The 18511-nt window shown below is 45.7% G+C and overlaps 1 protein-coding gene across 1 annotated transcript in view; it reads left to right on the top strand.

Annotated features, from left to right (window-relative positions):
* pde4dip (phosphodiesterase 4D interacting protein) overlaps positions 1-18511 on the top strand; it is a 116521-nt gene that overhangs the window by 95227 nt on the left and 2783 nt on the right. The window contains exons 28-38 of the mRNA XM_084164200.1: positions 1131-1384; positions 4129-4260; positions 5767-6060; positions 8101-8232; positions 8446-8565; positions 9902-10091; positions 10216-10460; positions 10923-11200; positions 11633-11776; positions 11982-12117; positions 12563-12609. Of these exons, the coding sequence (XP_084020326.1) occupies positions 1131-1384; positions 4129-4260; positions 5767-6060; positions 8101-8232; positions 8446-8565; positions 9902-10091; positions 10216-10460; positions 10923-11200; positions 11633-11776; positions 11982-12117; positions 12563-12609 (1972 nt within the window). The remainder of the gene's footprint in view (positions 1-1130; positions 1385-4128; positions 4261-5766; positions 6061-8100; positions 8233-8445; positions 8566-9901; positions 10092-10215; positions 10461-10922; positions 11201-11632; positions 11777-11981; positions 12118-12562; positions 12610-18511) is intronic.

The raw sequence follows: 18511 nt of genomic DNA, 5'->3' as shown, positions 1-18511 counted from the left end.
CGAGGACGAGGACAACGACTGTCTCCCTGGTGTGAAGGAGCAGGAGGAGCAGAGAGGCCAGGATGGCGGCTCTCTAGCCCAGGGAGGAGGGCCTTTGGTGGGGAAGGCTTGCCAGGCGAGCAGGGGGCCCAGGCCCATGGCTCCCCTGTGGAAGGCCATGCTGTCTAAAAGCAGCCCTCTGTACAGAGACTCTCTGTTCTCCTTCTCTCTGTGGGAGAGCCGGGTCCAGGAGAGAGAACTGGCCCTGTATAGAAAACACACTGAAAGAGAGAGAAGGGCCCTGCACAGGCAGATGGAAAAGTAAGGCAGAAAGAAGCATACATTTATTTTTGTAGTAAAGTGAGAGTGATAGTAATAGCTAACTGTGTACTATACAGCAAGTCCTTCAGAAGAGAAGCCGGTGTGTGTGTGTGTGTGTATGTGTGTAGAGGGATCAGCCTGGGACAGGTTTAGATTGGTGAGTTGACCTTCACTCAGGGTGCTGCAATCAATTCATTCATTCAGCTGAGGGGGAATAGCCTGTGTGTGTGTGTGTGTGTGTGTGTGTGTGTGTGTCTATCACGTTCTCTTTGTTATGATTACATGTATGCATCGCACATGTTTGTCTCGTGTCCAAACTTACCATATATGATCTTGAGTTAATGTGCCAGTCAGTGGTCACCTACTGTATGTGTCTGTGTTGATCCCTGCCTGTCTGTGTCTCTGTGTCTGTGCTGATCCCTGCCTGTCTGTGTCTCTGTGGCTGTGTTGATCCCTGCCTGTCTGTGTCTCTGTGTCTGTGCTGATCCCTGCCTGTCTGTGTCTCTGTGTCTGTGTCGATCCCTGCCTGTCTGTGTCTCTGTGTCTATGTCGATCCCTGTCTGTCTGTGTCTGTGGGCAGTAAGCAGCTTCAGGAAGGATCAGATCACCAAGCCTCTTTCTCTGTCTGTACAGGACAGAACAGGACAGCTAATAGCTTAATCATGCTTTGTTTTCTGCATCTGTTAGCATTCGGTGGTGGTGTGACAATGCAGAAACTGCTTACTGTACATTTTGACATCTCTGCTACTGAAAAGCCTAGAGAGCAGGTGTATGGTCATACGTTTGCAAGGACAAGATCACTGAGTGTCTCCCTCTTTGTTTGTGTACAGGCTGAGTAAGGAGCTCCAACAGAAGGATAAGGTGATCGAGTCTCTCCGTGCCAAACTCACCCAGCATCAGCCTCGTTCTGACACACCATACAGTAGCCACGCCCTCTCTGACACCACCGACCAATCAGATCACATCTCCTTTGTGTCCGATGAGCAGGGCTCCACCAATGAGGACCTGGAGCTGTGCTCAGACATTGACGCAGCCAGCGAGTATGGCCAGAAGGACAGAGGTGCCTCCACTAGAGCCAGTACAGGTAAATGTGACCCACCTGGATTCGGTCCTATGTAGCAACATTTGAAATTGTGTTTTTTATATTGGATTAAAGTAGAGACTCAGAGCTAGAAAATAGTATATCATACACCGCAGTTAAGGATCAATAGGAAAGTAATTCTGCTTTGAAAGTTGATAAACCTGTAACTCCACGTTTGACAAAATGGTCCTTGAATGTTTTGGTACACCTACTGGAGAGCTCTTCTTTGTCTACACCCATTCAGCATCGTTCACACCCACTTAAGCCTTAGCCCCACCCATCTCTTTAAGGATTCACATGTGAGGCCATGTGCTAAACAAATCAAATCTAATTTTATTTGTCACATACACGTGATTAGCAGATGTTATTGCGGGTGTAGAGAAAAGCTTGTGCTTCTAGCTCCGACAGTGCAGTAATATCTAACAATTTCACAACATATACCCAATACAAACAAAACTAGTAAGGAATGGAATTTAAGAATATACACATATATGGACAAGCAATGACAGAGCGGCATGGACTAAGATACAGTAGAATATTATAGAATAGAATGCAGTATATACATATGAGATGAGTAGTGCAAGATATGATAACATTATTAAAGTGACTAGTGTTCCATTTCTTAAAGTGGCCAGTGATTTCAATAGGCAGCAGCAGCCTCTAATGTGCTAGTGAAGGCTATTTAACAGTCTGATGGCCTTAAGATAGAAGCTGTTTTTCATTCTCTCGGTCCCAGCTTTGATGCACCTGTACTGACCTTGCATTCTGGATGATAGCGGGGTGAACAGGCTGTGGCTCGGGTGGTTGATGTCCTTGATGATCTTTTTGGCCTTCCTGTGACATCGGGTGCTGTATGTGTCTTGGAGGGCGGGTAGTTTGCCCCCGGTAATGCGTTCGGCAGACCGCACCACCCTCTGGAGAGCCATGCGGTTGTGGGTGGTGCAGTTGCCGTACCAGGTGGTGATACAGCCCGACAGGATGCTCTCAATTGTGCATCTGTAAAAGTTTGTGAGGGTTTTAGGTGCCAAGCCGAATGTCTTCAGCCTCCTGAGGTTCAGCCTCCTCAACTTTCAAACAGAGTAATTAGTGTAGTAAACAACCAAAGATATCAAGACTAAAAATTGTAAAAGTAGTAGCCTACAATAAGGAAAAACTCCACGTAAAATTACACTTTATCTAGTCCTTGGCCTATATCCTAATCTGACTTTGGTGCAGGTCATGTTGTTTTTCACATTACCGTCTCTGGTAAACACACACTATATCAAATAAAATCTAAGTTTATTTGTCACATGCACAGGATACAGAAGGTGTAAACGGTACAGTGAAATGGTTACTTGCATATTTGCATAGTAGCAATATCAAAAACAGAAAGTGTCCAGATAATTATTAGATGACGCTTACCCAGACATTATGCTATAACCACCCCCCAGCCACATCTAGCAAAGTAGATGGGTCACTATTGTCTAGACATGTACACATGTTCATGAAATACAATAGATGGCCGTAATCACCCCCAGACACACCTGGCTAACTTGATGGGTCATGTAGTTATCTGGTGCAGTGGAGTCTTTTGTTTAAACATGTAGCTAGCTAGCTAGCTAAACAATGAACCGACATAATCTCAACTCATACTACTAACAATACAAACTGATTGTCATAGCTGTAGTATGAATCTGCAGCTAGGTATGAATCTGCAACTAGGTTCAATGTTAGCTAGCTAGCTAACATTAGGCTATAACTAGCAATCCAAATGGATTTCTGATTTGAATAATATTACTACACAGGTCATACATGTAACGATAGCAGGGAGCCAGCAAGCTAATGTTTGCTAGCTAGCGAACAGTACGCTTTAACTTGCAATGAAAATGACTTTCTGACAAAATTAGAAACGTATAATATCTGAAAATGTAACTAGACTCTTTCCCGTATACATGGATGAACGCTTCATGGCAGACTGGAACCATTTAACTCTGTTTTATTTAACTTGTTTGTTCAGCGTTGTGTCAAGACACTCTGGTTCACACTGACCATGGCGTGTGCAAAAAGTAGCCCATCACAACTTTTTCCAACTGATCTGTCGATAGCACCTTCTAAATTCAGGGCATCAATGTTGTTGAGAAAAGTAGCACAACTTTTGTAGTTCTCGATGGCTAATGTTATATCTTTCAAAAAAGCCGCAGTAGAAAGGATTATCAACACATACTGAGCAGCTCACGTTATAGATAGAAGCATGCTACATGGCAGACCAATACAAACTCATCTCCCGACATGTCCAGCCCATCCATTGTCTTAGCCAATCATGGCTAGCGGGAAGATTCCTGTCTTTTTCTGTGGCTAAACCAACTAGGCTCATAATTTACATTTTTTGTTCGTATTTACAGATGGAATACAAGTTTGTTATTTAGGCACATGAAAGTTCACATGTTCCAGATGGCATTTCCACCCAAAAACGCATTTTGATTAAAAAATTAAGTTTAAATGCCTCTCCTGTGAAGTAGTGACGTGCGACATATGCCTAGCTTCCTGAAACGGGTCACAAATGGTCTCACACACACACACACACACACACACACACACACACACACACACACACACACACACACACACACACACACACACACACACACACACACACACACACACACACACACACACACACACACACACACACACACACACAGATGACTGCACATCCATACAACAACTCATCTGTCATTTTTTCATTCCTCATCTCTGTTTCATTTCAGATTCTCACTGTAACAGTGTCCCCATGTCACGTCACCCCTCCATCCCTCCTTCCACCACTTCATCCCACGGACACCAGTCTTCCATCAGCTGTCCCAGCCTGCAGCGGTCAGCGGACACACAGACACAGACAGGTAGGCAGACAGACAGACAGACAGGGAGAGTTTCACTGTATCCACATACTGTTCTTGTCATATCATGTCCAGACATTGAAGTGTTTTGTTCCCTCATATCTCTTCCTGTATCCCTGTCCTCTCTTCTCTCTGTCCTCTCTTCTTCTCTCTGTCCTCTCTTCTTCTCTCTGTCCTCTCCTTTCTCTCTGTCCTCATCTGTATTTCTCCTCCGTACCTCCAGGCCTCTATAGTGGACCAGTGTCCAGTTCCCTCCCCACCCCTCATCAGCCCCAGTCCCATCCCCATCCCCAGCCCCATCCCCATCCCCTCTACCACCCCGACCTCTCCTCTCAGAGAGCCCCCCTGCCCTTTGACCCCCAGACTGCAACCCTGCGACCCCGTTACCATGGAAGCAGGCCCGGGGCCTTCTCCCTGGCAGAGGTTCACCAGGAGCTGCAGATGTTACAGAGACAGCTGGGAGACACTGAGCGTGCGTCACTCTGCACCCATGTGTGTGTAGCATGGAGTGACTAAATTAGTCTCTCTTTAAACACATCACGTAATTACATGAGGTTATACGCTCTAAAATGGACCCTGTATTAGTAATAGTGTAATTTGGCATGGGGATACTAGTAGTTGAAATGGCAATATGAACACAGGATTTAAGGTCCAGATACATTGATTAGCTCACATAAGTTTGCATTGATTACCTGTATGTACACTAAGTGAGTTTCATATTCAAAGCTCTGAACTCTGTCTCCTGGCAGTAATCTCCTTCTCCAGACTAGCATGCTAACCCACCGCCCATCAGGTTTTTCCTCTGAAATCTATCCTGTCAGTAATGTCCTCCTCCAGACTAGCATGCTAACCCACCGCCCATCAGATTCTTCCTCTGAAATCTGTCCTGGCAGTAATGTCCTCTTCCAGACTAGCATGCTAACCCACCACCCATCAGGTTGTTCCTCTGAACTCTGTCGCCTGGCAGTAATGTCAAGCGGACTGCACGTGTAATGTCCTGTTGAGATCCAGACTAGCGTGATTAAATGTGTGAGTGTGCGTGCTAACTTGTGCGTGCTAACCGACCACTCATCTCGCTCTTCATCTGAATGGGGTAGGACGTGTGACAGTGCTGTCTCTAGGCTCTCGGAACATGGAGGGAAGAGAGAAGGAGAGGGAGGAAAGAGAGGGGGGAAAGAGAGGGAGGAAAGCGAGAGAGGAAAGAGAGAGAGGGAAGAGAGGGGGGGAAGAGAGAGGGGAGAGGGAAGAGAGGGAGGGGAGAGAGGGAGGGAAGAGAGAGAGGGGAGAGAGGGAGGGGAGAGAGGGAGGGAAGAGAGGGAGGGAAGAGAGGGAGGGAAGAGAGGGAGGGAAGAGGGAAGAGCGAGAGGGAAGAGCAAGGCTGTGTTAGTGTTCTGACTCTCTGTTGAGGCTGTGTTAGTGTTCTGACTCTCTCTGACTCTCTGACTCATCTATCTCACAACAAGCTGCCTGGCACGCTAACATTGGGTTTTTCTCTATTTCTTACTGCAGGTTTTGCCGTTCCTTCAGCCAAGCCGTTTGGTGGCTTCCCCATATCGGCTCACCCCCACCCCCAACCCCAGACAGACCCCTCCAGTTACCTGCCCCAGCCTCTGTCCTACCACACCTTCCACCCCGCTGGTCTGAACGCTAGCCTCAACGCTAGCCCTGCCATGAAGGCAGGCGCCAGTCTCCTGGAGAGTAGTGCAATGTGGGACATGGCCTACGGTGCTCGGTCAGTGAGAGTTGGCGCTGCTGATTTGTCATCAGGGTCGTCAGGGTACCAATCTGGTACCAGCCATACAGGTGTGTGTATGTTTGAGTTTTAATGAGATTATATGTGTGTGTATGTGTGTGTGTCCTACCTGTAATGAGTTTACAGATCGTACCACGCATATCCCAGATGATATGCGTAATACATGTACATATTACCTCGATTACCTCGACTAACCGGTGCCCCCGCACATTGACTCTGTGCCGGTACCCCCTGTATATAGCCTCCCTATTGTTATTTTACTACTTGTGTCATGCACAAAGTAGATGTCCTAACCGACTTGCCAAAACAAAAAAATGATGTCATGGCTTTAGAAGCTTCTGATAGGCTAATTGAAATCATTTGAGTCAATTTGAGGTGTACCTGTGGATATATTTCAAGGCCTACCTTCAAACTCAGTGCCTCTTTGGTTGACATCATTGGAAAACCAAAAGAAATCAGCCAAGATCTCAGAAAAAAAATTGTAGACCTCCACAAGTCTGGTTCATCCTTGGGAGCAATTTCCAAACGCCTGAAGGTACCACATTCATCTGTACAAACAATAGTACGCAAGTATAAACACCATGGGACCACTCAGCCGTCATACCGCTCAGGAAGGAGATGGACGCATTCTGTCTCCTAGAGATTAACGTACTTTGGTGCCAAAAGTGCAAATCAATCCCAGAACAACAGCAAAGGACCTTGTGAAGATGCTGGAGGAAACAGGTACAAAAGTATCTATATCCACAGTAAAACGAGTCCTATATCGACATAACCTGAAAGGCCGCTCAGCAAGGAAGAAGTCACTGCTCCAAAACCGCCATAAAAAAGCCAGACTACGTTTTGCAACTGCACATGGGGACAAAGATCGTACTTTTGGGAGAAATGTCCTCTGGTCTGATGAAACAAAAATAGAACTGTTTGGCCATAATGACCATCGTTATGTTTGGAGGAAAAAGGGGGTGCTTGCAAGCCGAACAACACCATCCCAACCGTGAAGCACGGGGGTGGCAGCATCATGCTGTGGGGGTGCTTTACTGCAGGAGGGACTGGTGCACTTCACAAAATAGATGGCATCATGAGGAAGGAAAATTATGTGGATATATTGAAGCAACATCTCAAGACATCAGTCAGGAAGTTAAAGCTTGGTCGCAAATGGGTCTTCCAAATGGACAATAATCCCAAGCATACTTCCAAAGTTATGGCTTAAGGACAACAAAGTCAAGGTATTGGACTGGCCATCACTAAGCCCTGACCTCAACCCTATAGAAAATGTGTGGGCAGAACTGTACTCCTGAGTGGCGCAGTGGTCTAAGGCACTGCATCGCAGTGCTAACTGTGCCACTAGAGATCCTGGTTCGAATCCAGGCTCTGTCGCCGCCGGCCGCGACCGGGAGACTCATGGGCGGCGCACAATTGGCCCAGCGCCGTCCAGGGTAGGGGAGGGAATGGCCGGCAGGGATGTAGCTCAGTTGATAGAGCATGGCGTTTGCAACGCCAGGGTTGTGGGTTCGATTCCCACGGGGGGCCAGTATAAAAAAAATATATATATATTCACTAACTGTAAGTCGCTCTGGATAAGAGCATCTGCTAAATGACTAAAATGTAAATGTAAATGTAACTGAAAAAGTGTGTGCGAGCAAGGAGGCCTACAAACCTGACTCAGTTACACCAGCTCTGTCAGGAGGAATGGGCCAAAATTCACCCATTTTATTGTGGGAAGCTTGTGGAAGGCTACCCGAAACGTTTGACCCAAGTTAAACATTTTAAGGCAATGCTATCAAATACTAATTGAGTGTATGTAAACTTCTGACCCACTGGGAATGTGATGAAAGAAATAAAAGCTGAAATAATTAATTCTCTCCACTATTATTCTGATATTTTATATTCTTAATATAAATTGGTGATCCTAACTGACCTAAGACAGGGAATTCTTACTAGGATTAAATGTCAGGAATTGTGAAAAACTGAGTTTAAATGTATTTGGCTAAGTTGTGTGTAAACTTCCGACTTCAACTGTATTTTATACAAGTTTTTTTATGTTGTGAAATGTAAACAGTATTTTGATGTGTACGCTGTGTGTTCCTGTGCAGGTTCTGACCTGATGAACGAGCACCTGAGAGAGATCAGGAGTCTACGTCAACGCCTGGAGGATTCCATTCAGACCAACGACCGCCTCCGACAGCAGCTGGAGGATAGACTGGCCAACCAAGCCAGAGATAAAGGTATTAACTAGACCACCATCACACCTGCTGTCTCAAACCAGGAACATATATTCTACACACCCAAATTGTCTACCTGTACTAAGTAAGTGTTGGCAGTCACTGTGTCAAAAGGCATTAGTGAAATGTACTGTTCCTCTTCCTCATCTTCCTCCTCCTCATCTTCTTCCTCCTCCTCCTCCTCCTCCTCCTTCTCTTCCTCCTTCTCTTCCTCAGGTGCTCCCACCAACATCTACATCCAGGGCTTGGACTCTGTCAGCCAGCTGTCCAGTGAGATCCAAGTTCTGAAAGCGGAGAACCTCAGCCTGCAGGCCCGACTCCAACAGGCCAGCAGAGGTAACCAACCGCCTAGCTCCTAGTACTCTCAATGCTGCCTAATATACTACCCAACACACTTCTGCTCTGTAGCTCAGATGGTAGTGCATCACGCTTGCAATACCAATGGGTTTGATTCCCAGGACCACCCATACGTAAAATGTAAGTCACTTTGGATAAAAGCGTCTGCTAAATGACATACTGTATATTACACACACTGAGAAGAGAATGAGGACTATTGAGTCTCATTATATTATACAACGGGTGGGTCTAATCCTGAATGCTGATTGGTTAAAACCGCATTCCAGCCAGTGTCTATTCCACAAGTTACCACCGGCTAAAGCTATGACGTTAAAATGCCTATTTACTCTGTTCCATCTGACTGCGCAATCCACTGTCTCATCAGCCCAGCCAGGCAATTTATAAACTTGATCTCCACTATAAAAAGCATCTAGACATCATCTCACATTTCCTTTAGACTAGCATTTAGTTTTCAACAGCGGAGATTTGTATAAACTTTGCTGTCTGTCTCGCTGATAACATTGTTTTAATATTCAAATTTGATCTCCAGCTGTCGCATAGTAATGAACGGGTCGGGAGTCGGGATGAGACAGACAGGCAGCTTTTCTCAGCCAGTCGAAATCATGAATCTGCATAATTTTTATGGATATATACAAATAAATATAAATATAATAATAATGCAGCTAGTTTGCAGTCTTTCCAGCTTCAGTTTGAAGTGATTGTGTTAGCTGTGTTGTTGGCTAGCTCCTCTGAACAACAGTGTCCTGACGAGAGAGCACATTTTCTATTCCAGGTGAAATTGCGGATCATTAGCTCATTGTTCTGGATGTATCCAAATAAATGTCACTAGAAAACAGCTTAAGCGAGGCCACACTGTTTGACGTGACTGTAAGTTAGCCCTAGTTGGCTAGCTAGCAAGCAAGGGATAAGAACGTTGCCAGCCAGTATGGCAATAGAACATTTAGAACGAACGACTGGATACAGAACAAAAATACTTAATGACTGGGTAGCGTCTCTGGCAACCGAACCGAAAGAACGAACAACCAGCAAGCTTGGGTAGCAACCCTAGATTTGTGTCGGGACTATATCTTGTGGAAGCATGAAATAGTATGAATAATTTCATCAAAAAAATGTTTTGTTGGTAACCGTTGTATAAAAGTGATAATGCCCTCGAAGCCGGTGTTTGGAGGATATATTGGCACAGTTTGCCGGCCCGAGACAAACAACACCCGTGCCAATATATCCTCCAAACTCCAGCTTCTCGGGCATTATCACGTAACCATATTATTCCTAGTCATTTCTGTCTTTATCTGAGTTCCTCTGTACTCTTCCCCAGAAGGCAGTAAGGAGGTGGATCAGCTGCGGGAGGCGGTGCTGTTGGGGCGTGCCCGTGTGAAGGAGGCGGAGTTAGAGACAGAGCGGTGGGCGGAGCAGGGCAGGAGGCTGCAGACGCAGACAAAGGCTCAGACCCTGGAGATCACTCAGCTGAAACAGGACAGGCAGAGCAACCAGGAGGCCATCAACAGGTAGGAGGAGTGTCTGTGTGTGTCTGTGTTCATGCATGCGTGCGTGTGTGTGTGTGCATCTCTGTTGTGTGATTATTGTTTTGTTACATGTGTGGAACTGTGTTGTGTGTGTGTGTGTGTCTAGGTTGCAGCACGATGTGAATGTCCTGCAGCAGCAGTTGTGTGAGAGCCGTGGCCTGGCCCACTCTCTACAGTATGACCTCCAGATATACCACAGAGTGTGTGGTGTCCCCAAGAACACACACACAGGTGAGGGGTCACACTCATGGGAGTCTGCGCCCTTTGACCACAGGGACCTGCATGTTCAGCTGGGGCAGCAGTTGACTTCTGGGACACGCCCTCCTGGAGCCAGGATACAGCTCTTCCACGGTGAGAGAGCGCCACACTGGAAAGCATTCTGGGATAGGGTTAACACGTTACCACTGATTGAACCACATTTATACTGACACAGAACTTTGTAAGAATGTGTCTGAAATTGCACTGTATTCCCTATGGACTCCCGAGTGGCGCAGCGGTCTAAGGCACTGCATCTCAGTGCTTGAGGCGTCACTACAGACCCCCTGGTTCGATTCCAGGCTGTATCACAACCGGTCGTGATTGGGAGTCCCATAGGTCCAGTGTCGTCCGGGTTTGGCCGGTGTAGGCCGTCATTGTAAATAAGAATTTGTTCTTAACAGACTTGCCTAGTTAAATAAAATAAAAATATAGTGCACTACTTTTGCCCAGAGCCTTGGACAAAAGTTGTGCACTTTATAGGGAATAGGACACCATGCCATTTGAGATTGACCCGTATCTAACACTCATTCCCCAATCTTCCTCTCCTGCTCACAGACCCTGCTCTCTCTCCCCCTGTCCGAGACACTGGACTCTTCAACCCTGCTTCCCCTCTCTCCCCCGCACTGGAACCCCAGGAGGTTGACTCTTCTCTGGAGGGCCAGGCTCCAGACGGCTCCTTCGCAAACCGTAATGGCCGCCACGCTGTGGGCAACGTGGATGACTTCAGCGCCCTGCAGCAGCAGATCCTGGAGGGGCGTGTCCTCATCGGCAAGATGGAGGCTGCCCTCCAGGCCACCACCAACCACGCCCTGCTGGAGCTCAGCCTGGACAAGGTGAGAGGGGTCAGTTAGTCCAGGGGTTTTCAAACCTCTCCTCGGGGACCCCCAGCCGTTCCATGTATTTTAACTATTCCAATGCCAGCACACTTGATTCAACTTGTCAACTAATCATCAAGCCATTGACTTGGTGAATCAGGTGAGCTAGTTCAAGGCTACAACAAAATTGTGAAACCGAGGAAAAGGGTTAAAAACCACTGAGTTAGAGGTTAGAGGATTCACAGACACCTTACAGAGGAGTTAATGATGCTCGACAGTAACTTTTAGATCCTTGGTTTAAATTAAACTCATGCTTCATCCTAGTAGTGTGGCATACAGTATAGCTAGTTGAGCTGAAAATATGTTCAACTTTTGTATTGTTTACCTGTGTTTTAGTTAGATTAGTTTAGTCTAACTGTCTCTGTGGATCTCTCTCTCTCCGTGTGCCAGCCTGTGGACCCTGGCTGTGTGAGGCGTCTGTTGACTAGCACTAAGACCCTGAGGCAGATCCTTGAGGATGCCAGCTCCCTGCTCAGAATGTTCTGGAGGGCAGCACTGCCCAGTAGTGAGGGGTCTACTCAGAGCACCAAGAAGGTCAGAATCCCATACTCTTTGTTTGTTTGTAAGAGTTAAATGAAGGGTATTTTCTTATGCTGTTATCGTGTTGTGTGTGTGTGAATTCACCTATCATGTTTGAGAGTGTATGTATGCTTTAGTGGTGACTTTTTAAATGAATTTGTCACTAGGTGGACTTTCTGAAGTGTGACGGTGTGTTTTATCTGTCTGTGTGTGTGTCCAGGAGCTGTCTCTAAAGGAGGTCCACTCGATGCATCAGCGGATCTCGGAGCAGGAGGAGGCTCTAAAGGACGCCATGGAGAGACTGAAGAGCTCCAACCGCACCAAAGACAGCATGGAACACTTCATCGTCAGTCAACGTAAGTGACTCCTATCACTCTCCTCCTCTTGGTCCTAAATATATTTTCTCCTTTATTTACCTCTCCCCTCCTTCCTTTCCCTGCTCTGTGTTCTTCGTTCTCTCCCCCTGTCCTGTCTTCTCCTTATATGCCCAGTCATGTATCTTCCCTTTTGTTCATTCCTTTGTTCATCATTTCTCCCCCTCATTCCTCCCCTCTCTGTAACTCCCATACTGCACACTGATGCTGTGGTGACACCTGGGGTTATGTAAGGACTGAAGGAGCAGAGCAAGGCCTTTTCCTTTCTGTCTCTCTCTGTGTGTGTGTGTGTGTGTGTGTGTCCCTCAGCACAGATTGTGTGAGGGCCTTGGGAATTAATGACTCACTTTTGTGTTTGTATGTGTGTTGAAGTGATGGGTGATAGTCACAGATGAATCACAACGGTTTTGTTTCTGATTGTTTACAGTGTCAAGAACAAAGGATGTCTTGAAGAAGGCACGGACAAACTTAGAGGTGAGCTCACCCTTTTTACAGGATCTGACTTATCTGACTCACACCCTCTATAAGTCACACCCTCTTAATGCTGTTATTCTACTTCTTGAGAAAAATCCCTGTTAGGTATTCCATCTGCTCTCCCCCTTTCTCCATCTCACCCGGCCTCCTCTCTCACATGTGCTCTCTCCATCTACCTCTATTTCGCTCCCTCTCTCGCTCTTCCTTGAGTTATTCCAGGAGAACGAGCAGAGAATGTCCTCCCTTGGCCTCACTTCTTTCCCCACCCCCTCTTCCTCCCATCACTGGGTTGGTAAAGGTACGGTTCCCTGTCATGCTGTGCCTGTCAGTGTTCCAGCATCTGCATCCTGTAATCCACCCTGCCTATTTTTTAAAGGCCCAATGCAGCTGTTTTTATCTCAATATCAAATCATTTCTGAGTGACAATTAAGTACCTTACTATAATTGTTTTCCATTAAAATTGTCAAAAAGAAACAAAAGTAGCTTTTTAGCAAAAAACAATTTCTCAAGCATGAATTTTGCTAGAACTGTCTGGGAGTGGTCTGAATGAGGGGCCTAATTGGAGGGGTCTATTGGGAGGGATATGTAACCTGAAAACTACCTGTTATTGGCAGAGAGGTTTGTAACTTTCTTTGTGATTTGAATATTAACTTAGACAGCCTGGTGATATCACCAGGCAAGCCAAAACTCCACCCATTTAAAAACTGCTGATTAGAAGGCCCTGTGTGAAATAACACTGATCACATTTTTGCACACTTTTACAGTGCTCGCTTCTTCAGCTGTTGTACAAAAACTGCATTTTGACTGCACTGGGCCTTTAACCACCATCCTTCATTGAGTAGGAGGCCACCTATTGGCATTAAACAGCAGTGCATGATCCCCTCTTTGACACGATCACTTGGTTAAAGTTTTGTTTTGTAATACCATTGTACATATAACATTTTCTAACACCTCCTTATTTGTATCATACTTGTTGTAGGGCTACCATCAGCAGATTTGAGTGACTCTACTTGAATTTGCTAGTGTGTCTAGGTGTGTGTGTGTGTGTGTGTGCTAAATTGACTCTGTTTAGGTTAGAGAGGAAATAAATAAGCATGTGAAGACAATTTGAGGTAATCTTTGAAGGAGTGTTTTCATTGTCTTAGGTCAGATAGCGCAATGAATCAGCATGACAAGTCATGACATTACATAGTAACATGAGATATGTTAGAATGCCAAGAGTGTGCAAAGCTGTCATCAAGGCAAAGGGTGGCTACTTTGAAGAATCTCAAATATAAAATATATTTTGATTTGCTTAACACTTTTTTTGGTTACTACATGATTCCATATGTGTTATTTCATAGTTTTGATGTCTTCACTATTATTCTACAATGTAAAAAATAGTAAAAATAAAGCAACTCTTGAATGAGTAGGTGTGTCCAAACTTTTGACTGGTAATATATATATATATATACAGTGAGAGAAAAAAGTATTTGATCCCCTGCTGATTTTGTACGTTTGCCCACTGACAAAGAAATGATCAGTCTATTATTTAATGGTAGGTTTATTTGAACAGTGAGAGACAGAATAACAACAAAAAAATCCAGAAAAACGCATTTAAAAAATGTTATGAATTGATTTGCATTTTAATGAGGGAAATAAGTATTTGACCCCCTCTCAATCAGAAAGATTTCTGGCTCCCAGGTGTCTTTTATACAGGTAACGAGCTGAGATTAGGAGCACACTCTTAAAGGGAGTGCTCCTAATTTCAGTTTACCTGTATAAAAGACACCTGTCCACAGAAGCAATCAATCAATCAGATTCCAAACTCTCCACCATGGCCAAGACCAAAGAGCTCTCCAAGGATGTCAGGGACAAGATTGTAGACCTACACATGGCTGGAATGGGCTACAAGACCATCGCCAAGCAGCTTGGTGAGAAGATGACAACAGTTGGTGCAATTATTCGCAAATGGAAGAAACACAAAATAACTGTCAATCTCCCTCGGCCTGGGGCTCCATGCAAGATCTCACCTCGTGGAGTTGCAATGATCATGAGAACGGTGAGGAATCAGCCCAGAACTACACGGGAGGATCTTATCAATGATCTCAAGGCAGCTGGGACCATAGTCACCAAGAAAACTATTGGTAACACACTACGCCGTGAAGGGCTGAAATCCTGCAGCGCCCGCAAGGTCCCCCTGCTCAAGAAAGCACATATACAGGGCCGTCTGAAGTTTGCCAATGAACATCTGAATGATTCAGAGGAGAACTGGGTGAAAGTGTTGTGGTCAGATGAGACCAAAATCGAGCTCTTTGGCATCAACTCAACTCGCCGTGTTTGGAGGAGGAGGAATGCTGCCTATGACCCCAAGAACACCATCCTCACCGTCAACCATGGAGGTGGAAACATTATGCTTTGGGGGTGTTTTTCTGCTAAGGGGACAGCACAACTTCACCGCATCAAAGGGACAATGGACAGGGCCATGTACCGTCAAATCTTGGGTGAGAGCCTCCTTCCCTCAGCCAGGGCATTGAAAATGGGTCGTGGATGGGTATTCCAGCATGACAATGACCCAAAACACACGGCGAAGGAAACAAAGGAGTGGCTCAAGAAGCACATTAAGGTCCTGGAGTGGCCTAGTCAGTCTCCAGACCTTAATCCCATAGAAAATCTGTGGAGGGAGCTGAAGGTTCGAGTTGCCAAACGTCAGCCTCGAAACCTTAATGACTTGGAGAAGATCTGCAAAGAGGAGTGGAACGAAATCCCTCCTGAGATGTGTGCAAACCTGGTGGCCAACTACAAGAAATGTCTGACCTCTGTGATTGCCAACAAGGGTTTTGCCACCAAGTACTAAGTCATGTTTTGCAGAGGGGTCAAATACTTATTTCCCTCATTAAAATGCAAATCAATTTATAACATTTTTGACATGCATTTTTCTGGATTTTGTTGTTGTTATTCTGTCTCTCACTGTTCAAATAAACCTACTATTAAAATTATAGACTGATCATGTCTTTGTCAGTGGGCAAACGTACAAAATCAGCAGGGGATCAAATACTTTTTTCCCTCACTGTATTTATATATACAGTGGGGAAAAAAAGTATTTAGTCAGCCACCAATTGTGCAAGTTCTCCCACTTAAAAAGATGAGAGAGGCCTGTAATTTTCATCATAGGTACACGTCAACTATGACAGACAAATTGAGAAAATGTTTTCCAGAAAATCACATTGTAGGATTTTTTATGAATTTATTTGCAAATTATGGTGGAAAATAAGTATTTGGTCACCTACTAACAAGCAAGATTTCTGGCTCTCACAGACCTGTAACTTCTTCTTTAAGAGGCTCCTCTGTCCTCCACTCGTTACCTGTATTAATGGCACCTGTTTGAACTTGTTATCAGTATAAAAGACACCTGTCCACAACCTCAAACAGTCACACTCCAAACTCCACTATGGCCAAGACCAAAGAGCTGTCAAAGGACACCAGAAACAAAATTGTAGACCTGCACCAGGCTGGGAAGACTGAATCTGCAATAGGTAAGCAGCTTGGTTTGAAGAAATCAACTGTGGGAGCAATTATTAGGAAATGGAAGACATACAAGACCACTGATAATCTCCCTCGATCTGGGGCTCCACGCAAGATCTCACCCCGTGGGGTCAAAATGATCACAAGAACGGTGAGCAAAAATCCCAGAACCACACGGGGGGACCTTGTGAATGACCTGCAGAGAGCTGGGACCAAAGTAACAAAGCCTACCATCAGTAACACACTACGCCGCCAGGGACTCAAATCCTGCAGTGCCAGACGTGTCCCCCTGCTTAAGCCAGTACATGTCCAGGCCCGTCTGAAGTTTGCTAGAGTGCATTTGGATGATCCAGAAGAGGATTGGGAGAATGTCATATGGTCAGATGAAACCAAAATATAACTTTTTGGTAAAAACTCAACTCGTCGTGTTTGGAGGACAAAGAATGCTGAGTTGCATCCAAAGAACACCATACCTACTGTGAAGCATGGGGGTGGAAACATCATGCTTTGGGGCTGTTTTTCTGCAAAGGGACCAGGACGACTGATCCGTGTAAAGGAAAGAATGAATGGGGCCATGTATCATGAGATTTTGAGTGAAAACCTCCTTCCATCAGCAAGGGCATTGAAGATGAAACGTGGCTGGGTCTTTCTTCATGACAATGATCCCAAACACACCGCCCGGGCAACGATGGAGTGGCTTCGTAAGAAGCATTTCAAGGTCCTGGAGTGGCCTAGCCAGTCTCCAGATCTCAACCCCATAGAAAATCTTTGGAGGGAATTGAAAGTCCGTGTTGCCCAGCGACAGCACCAAAACATCACTGCTCTAGAGGAGATCTGCATGGAGGAATGGGCCAAAATACCAGCAACAGTGTGTGAAAACCTTGTGAAGACTTACAGAAAACGTTTGACCTGTGTCATTTCCAAAAAAGGGTATATAACAAAGTATTGAGAAACTTTTGTTATTGACCAAATACTTATTTTCCACCATAATTTGCAAATAAATTCATTAAAAATCCTACAATGTGATTTTCTGGAATTTATTTTCTCATTTTGTCTGTCATAGTTGACATGTACCTATGATGAAAATTACAGGCCTCTCTCATCTTTTTAAGTGGGAGAACTTGCACAATTGGTGGCTGACTAAATACTTTTTTCCCCCACTGTATATATATATATATATATATATATATATATATATATATATACTGCTCAAAAAAATAAAGGGAACACTTAAACAACACAATGTAACTCCAAGTCAATCACACTTCTGTGAAATCAAACTGTCCACTTGACAATAAATTTCACATGCTGTTGTGCAAATGGAATAGACAACAGGTGGAAATTATAGGCAATTAGCAAGACACCCCCAATAAAGAAGTGGTTCTGCAGGTGGTGACCACAGACCACTTCTCAGTTCCTATGCTTCCTGGCTGATGTTTTGGTCACTTTTGAATGCTGGTGGTGCTTTCACTCTAGTGGTAGCATGAGACAGAGTCTACAACCCACACAAGTGGCTCAGGTAGTGCAGCTCATCCAGGATGGCACATCAATGCGAGCTGTGGCAAGAAGGTTTGCTGTGTCTGTCAGCGTAGTGTCCAGAGCATGGAGGCGCTACCAGGAGACAGGCCAGTACATCAGGAGACGTGGAGGAGGTCGTAGGATGGCAACAACCCAGCAGCAGGACCGCTACCTCCGCATTTTGTGCAAGGAGGAGCAGGAGGAGCACTGCCAGAGCCCTGCAAAATGACCTCCAGCAGGCCACAAATGTGCATGTGTCTGCTCAAACGGTCAGAAACAGACTCCATGAGGGTGGTATGAGGGCTCGACGTCCACAGGTGGGGATTGTGCTTACAGCCCAACACCGTGCAGGACGTTTGGCATTTGCCAAAGAACACCAAGATTGGCAAATTCGCCACTGGCGCCCTGTGCTCTTCACAGATGAAAGCAGGTTCACACTGAGCACATGTGGAGAACGTTCTGCTGCCTGCAACATCCTCCAGCATGACCGGTTTGGCGGTGGGTCAGTCATGGTGTGGGGTGGCATTTCTTTGGGGGGCCGCACAGCCCTCCATGTGCTCGCCAGAGGTAGCCTGACTGCCATTAGGTACCGAGATGAGATCCTCAGACCCCTTGTGAGACCATATGCTGGTGTGGTTGGCCCTGGGTTCCTCCTAATGCAAGACAATGCTAGACCTCATGTGGCTGGAGTGTGTCAGCAGTTCCTGCAAGAAGAAGGCATTGATGCTATGGACTGGCCCGCCCGTTCCCCAGACCTGAATCCAATTGAGCACATCTGGGACATCATGTCTCGCGCCATCCACCAACGCCACGTTGCACCACAGACTGTCCAGGAGTTGGCGGATGCTTTAGTCCAGGTCTGGGAGGAGATCCCTCATTG

Source organism: Coregonus lavaretus (assembly GCF_964263955.1).
Source record: "Coregonus lavaretus genome assembly, chromosome: 6".
In the NCBI taxonomy this organism is placed as follows: domain Eukaryota; kingdom Metazoa; phylum Chordata; class Actinopteri; order Salmoniformes; family Salmonidae; genus Coregonus; species Coregonus lavaretus.
The sequence above is the reverse complement of the archived record's forward strand: the minus strand, read 5'-3'. Positions and strand labels throughout refer to the sequence as shown.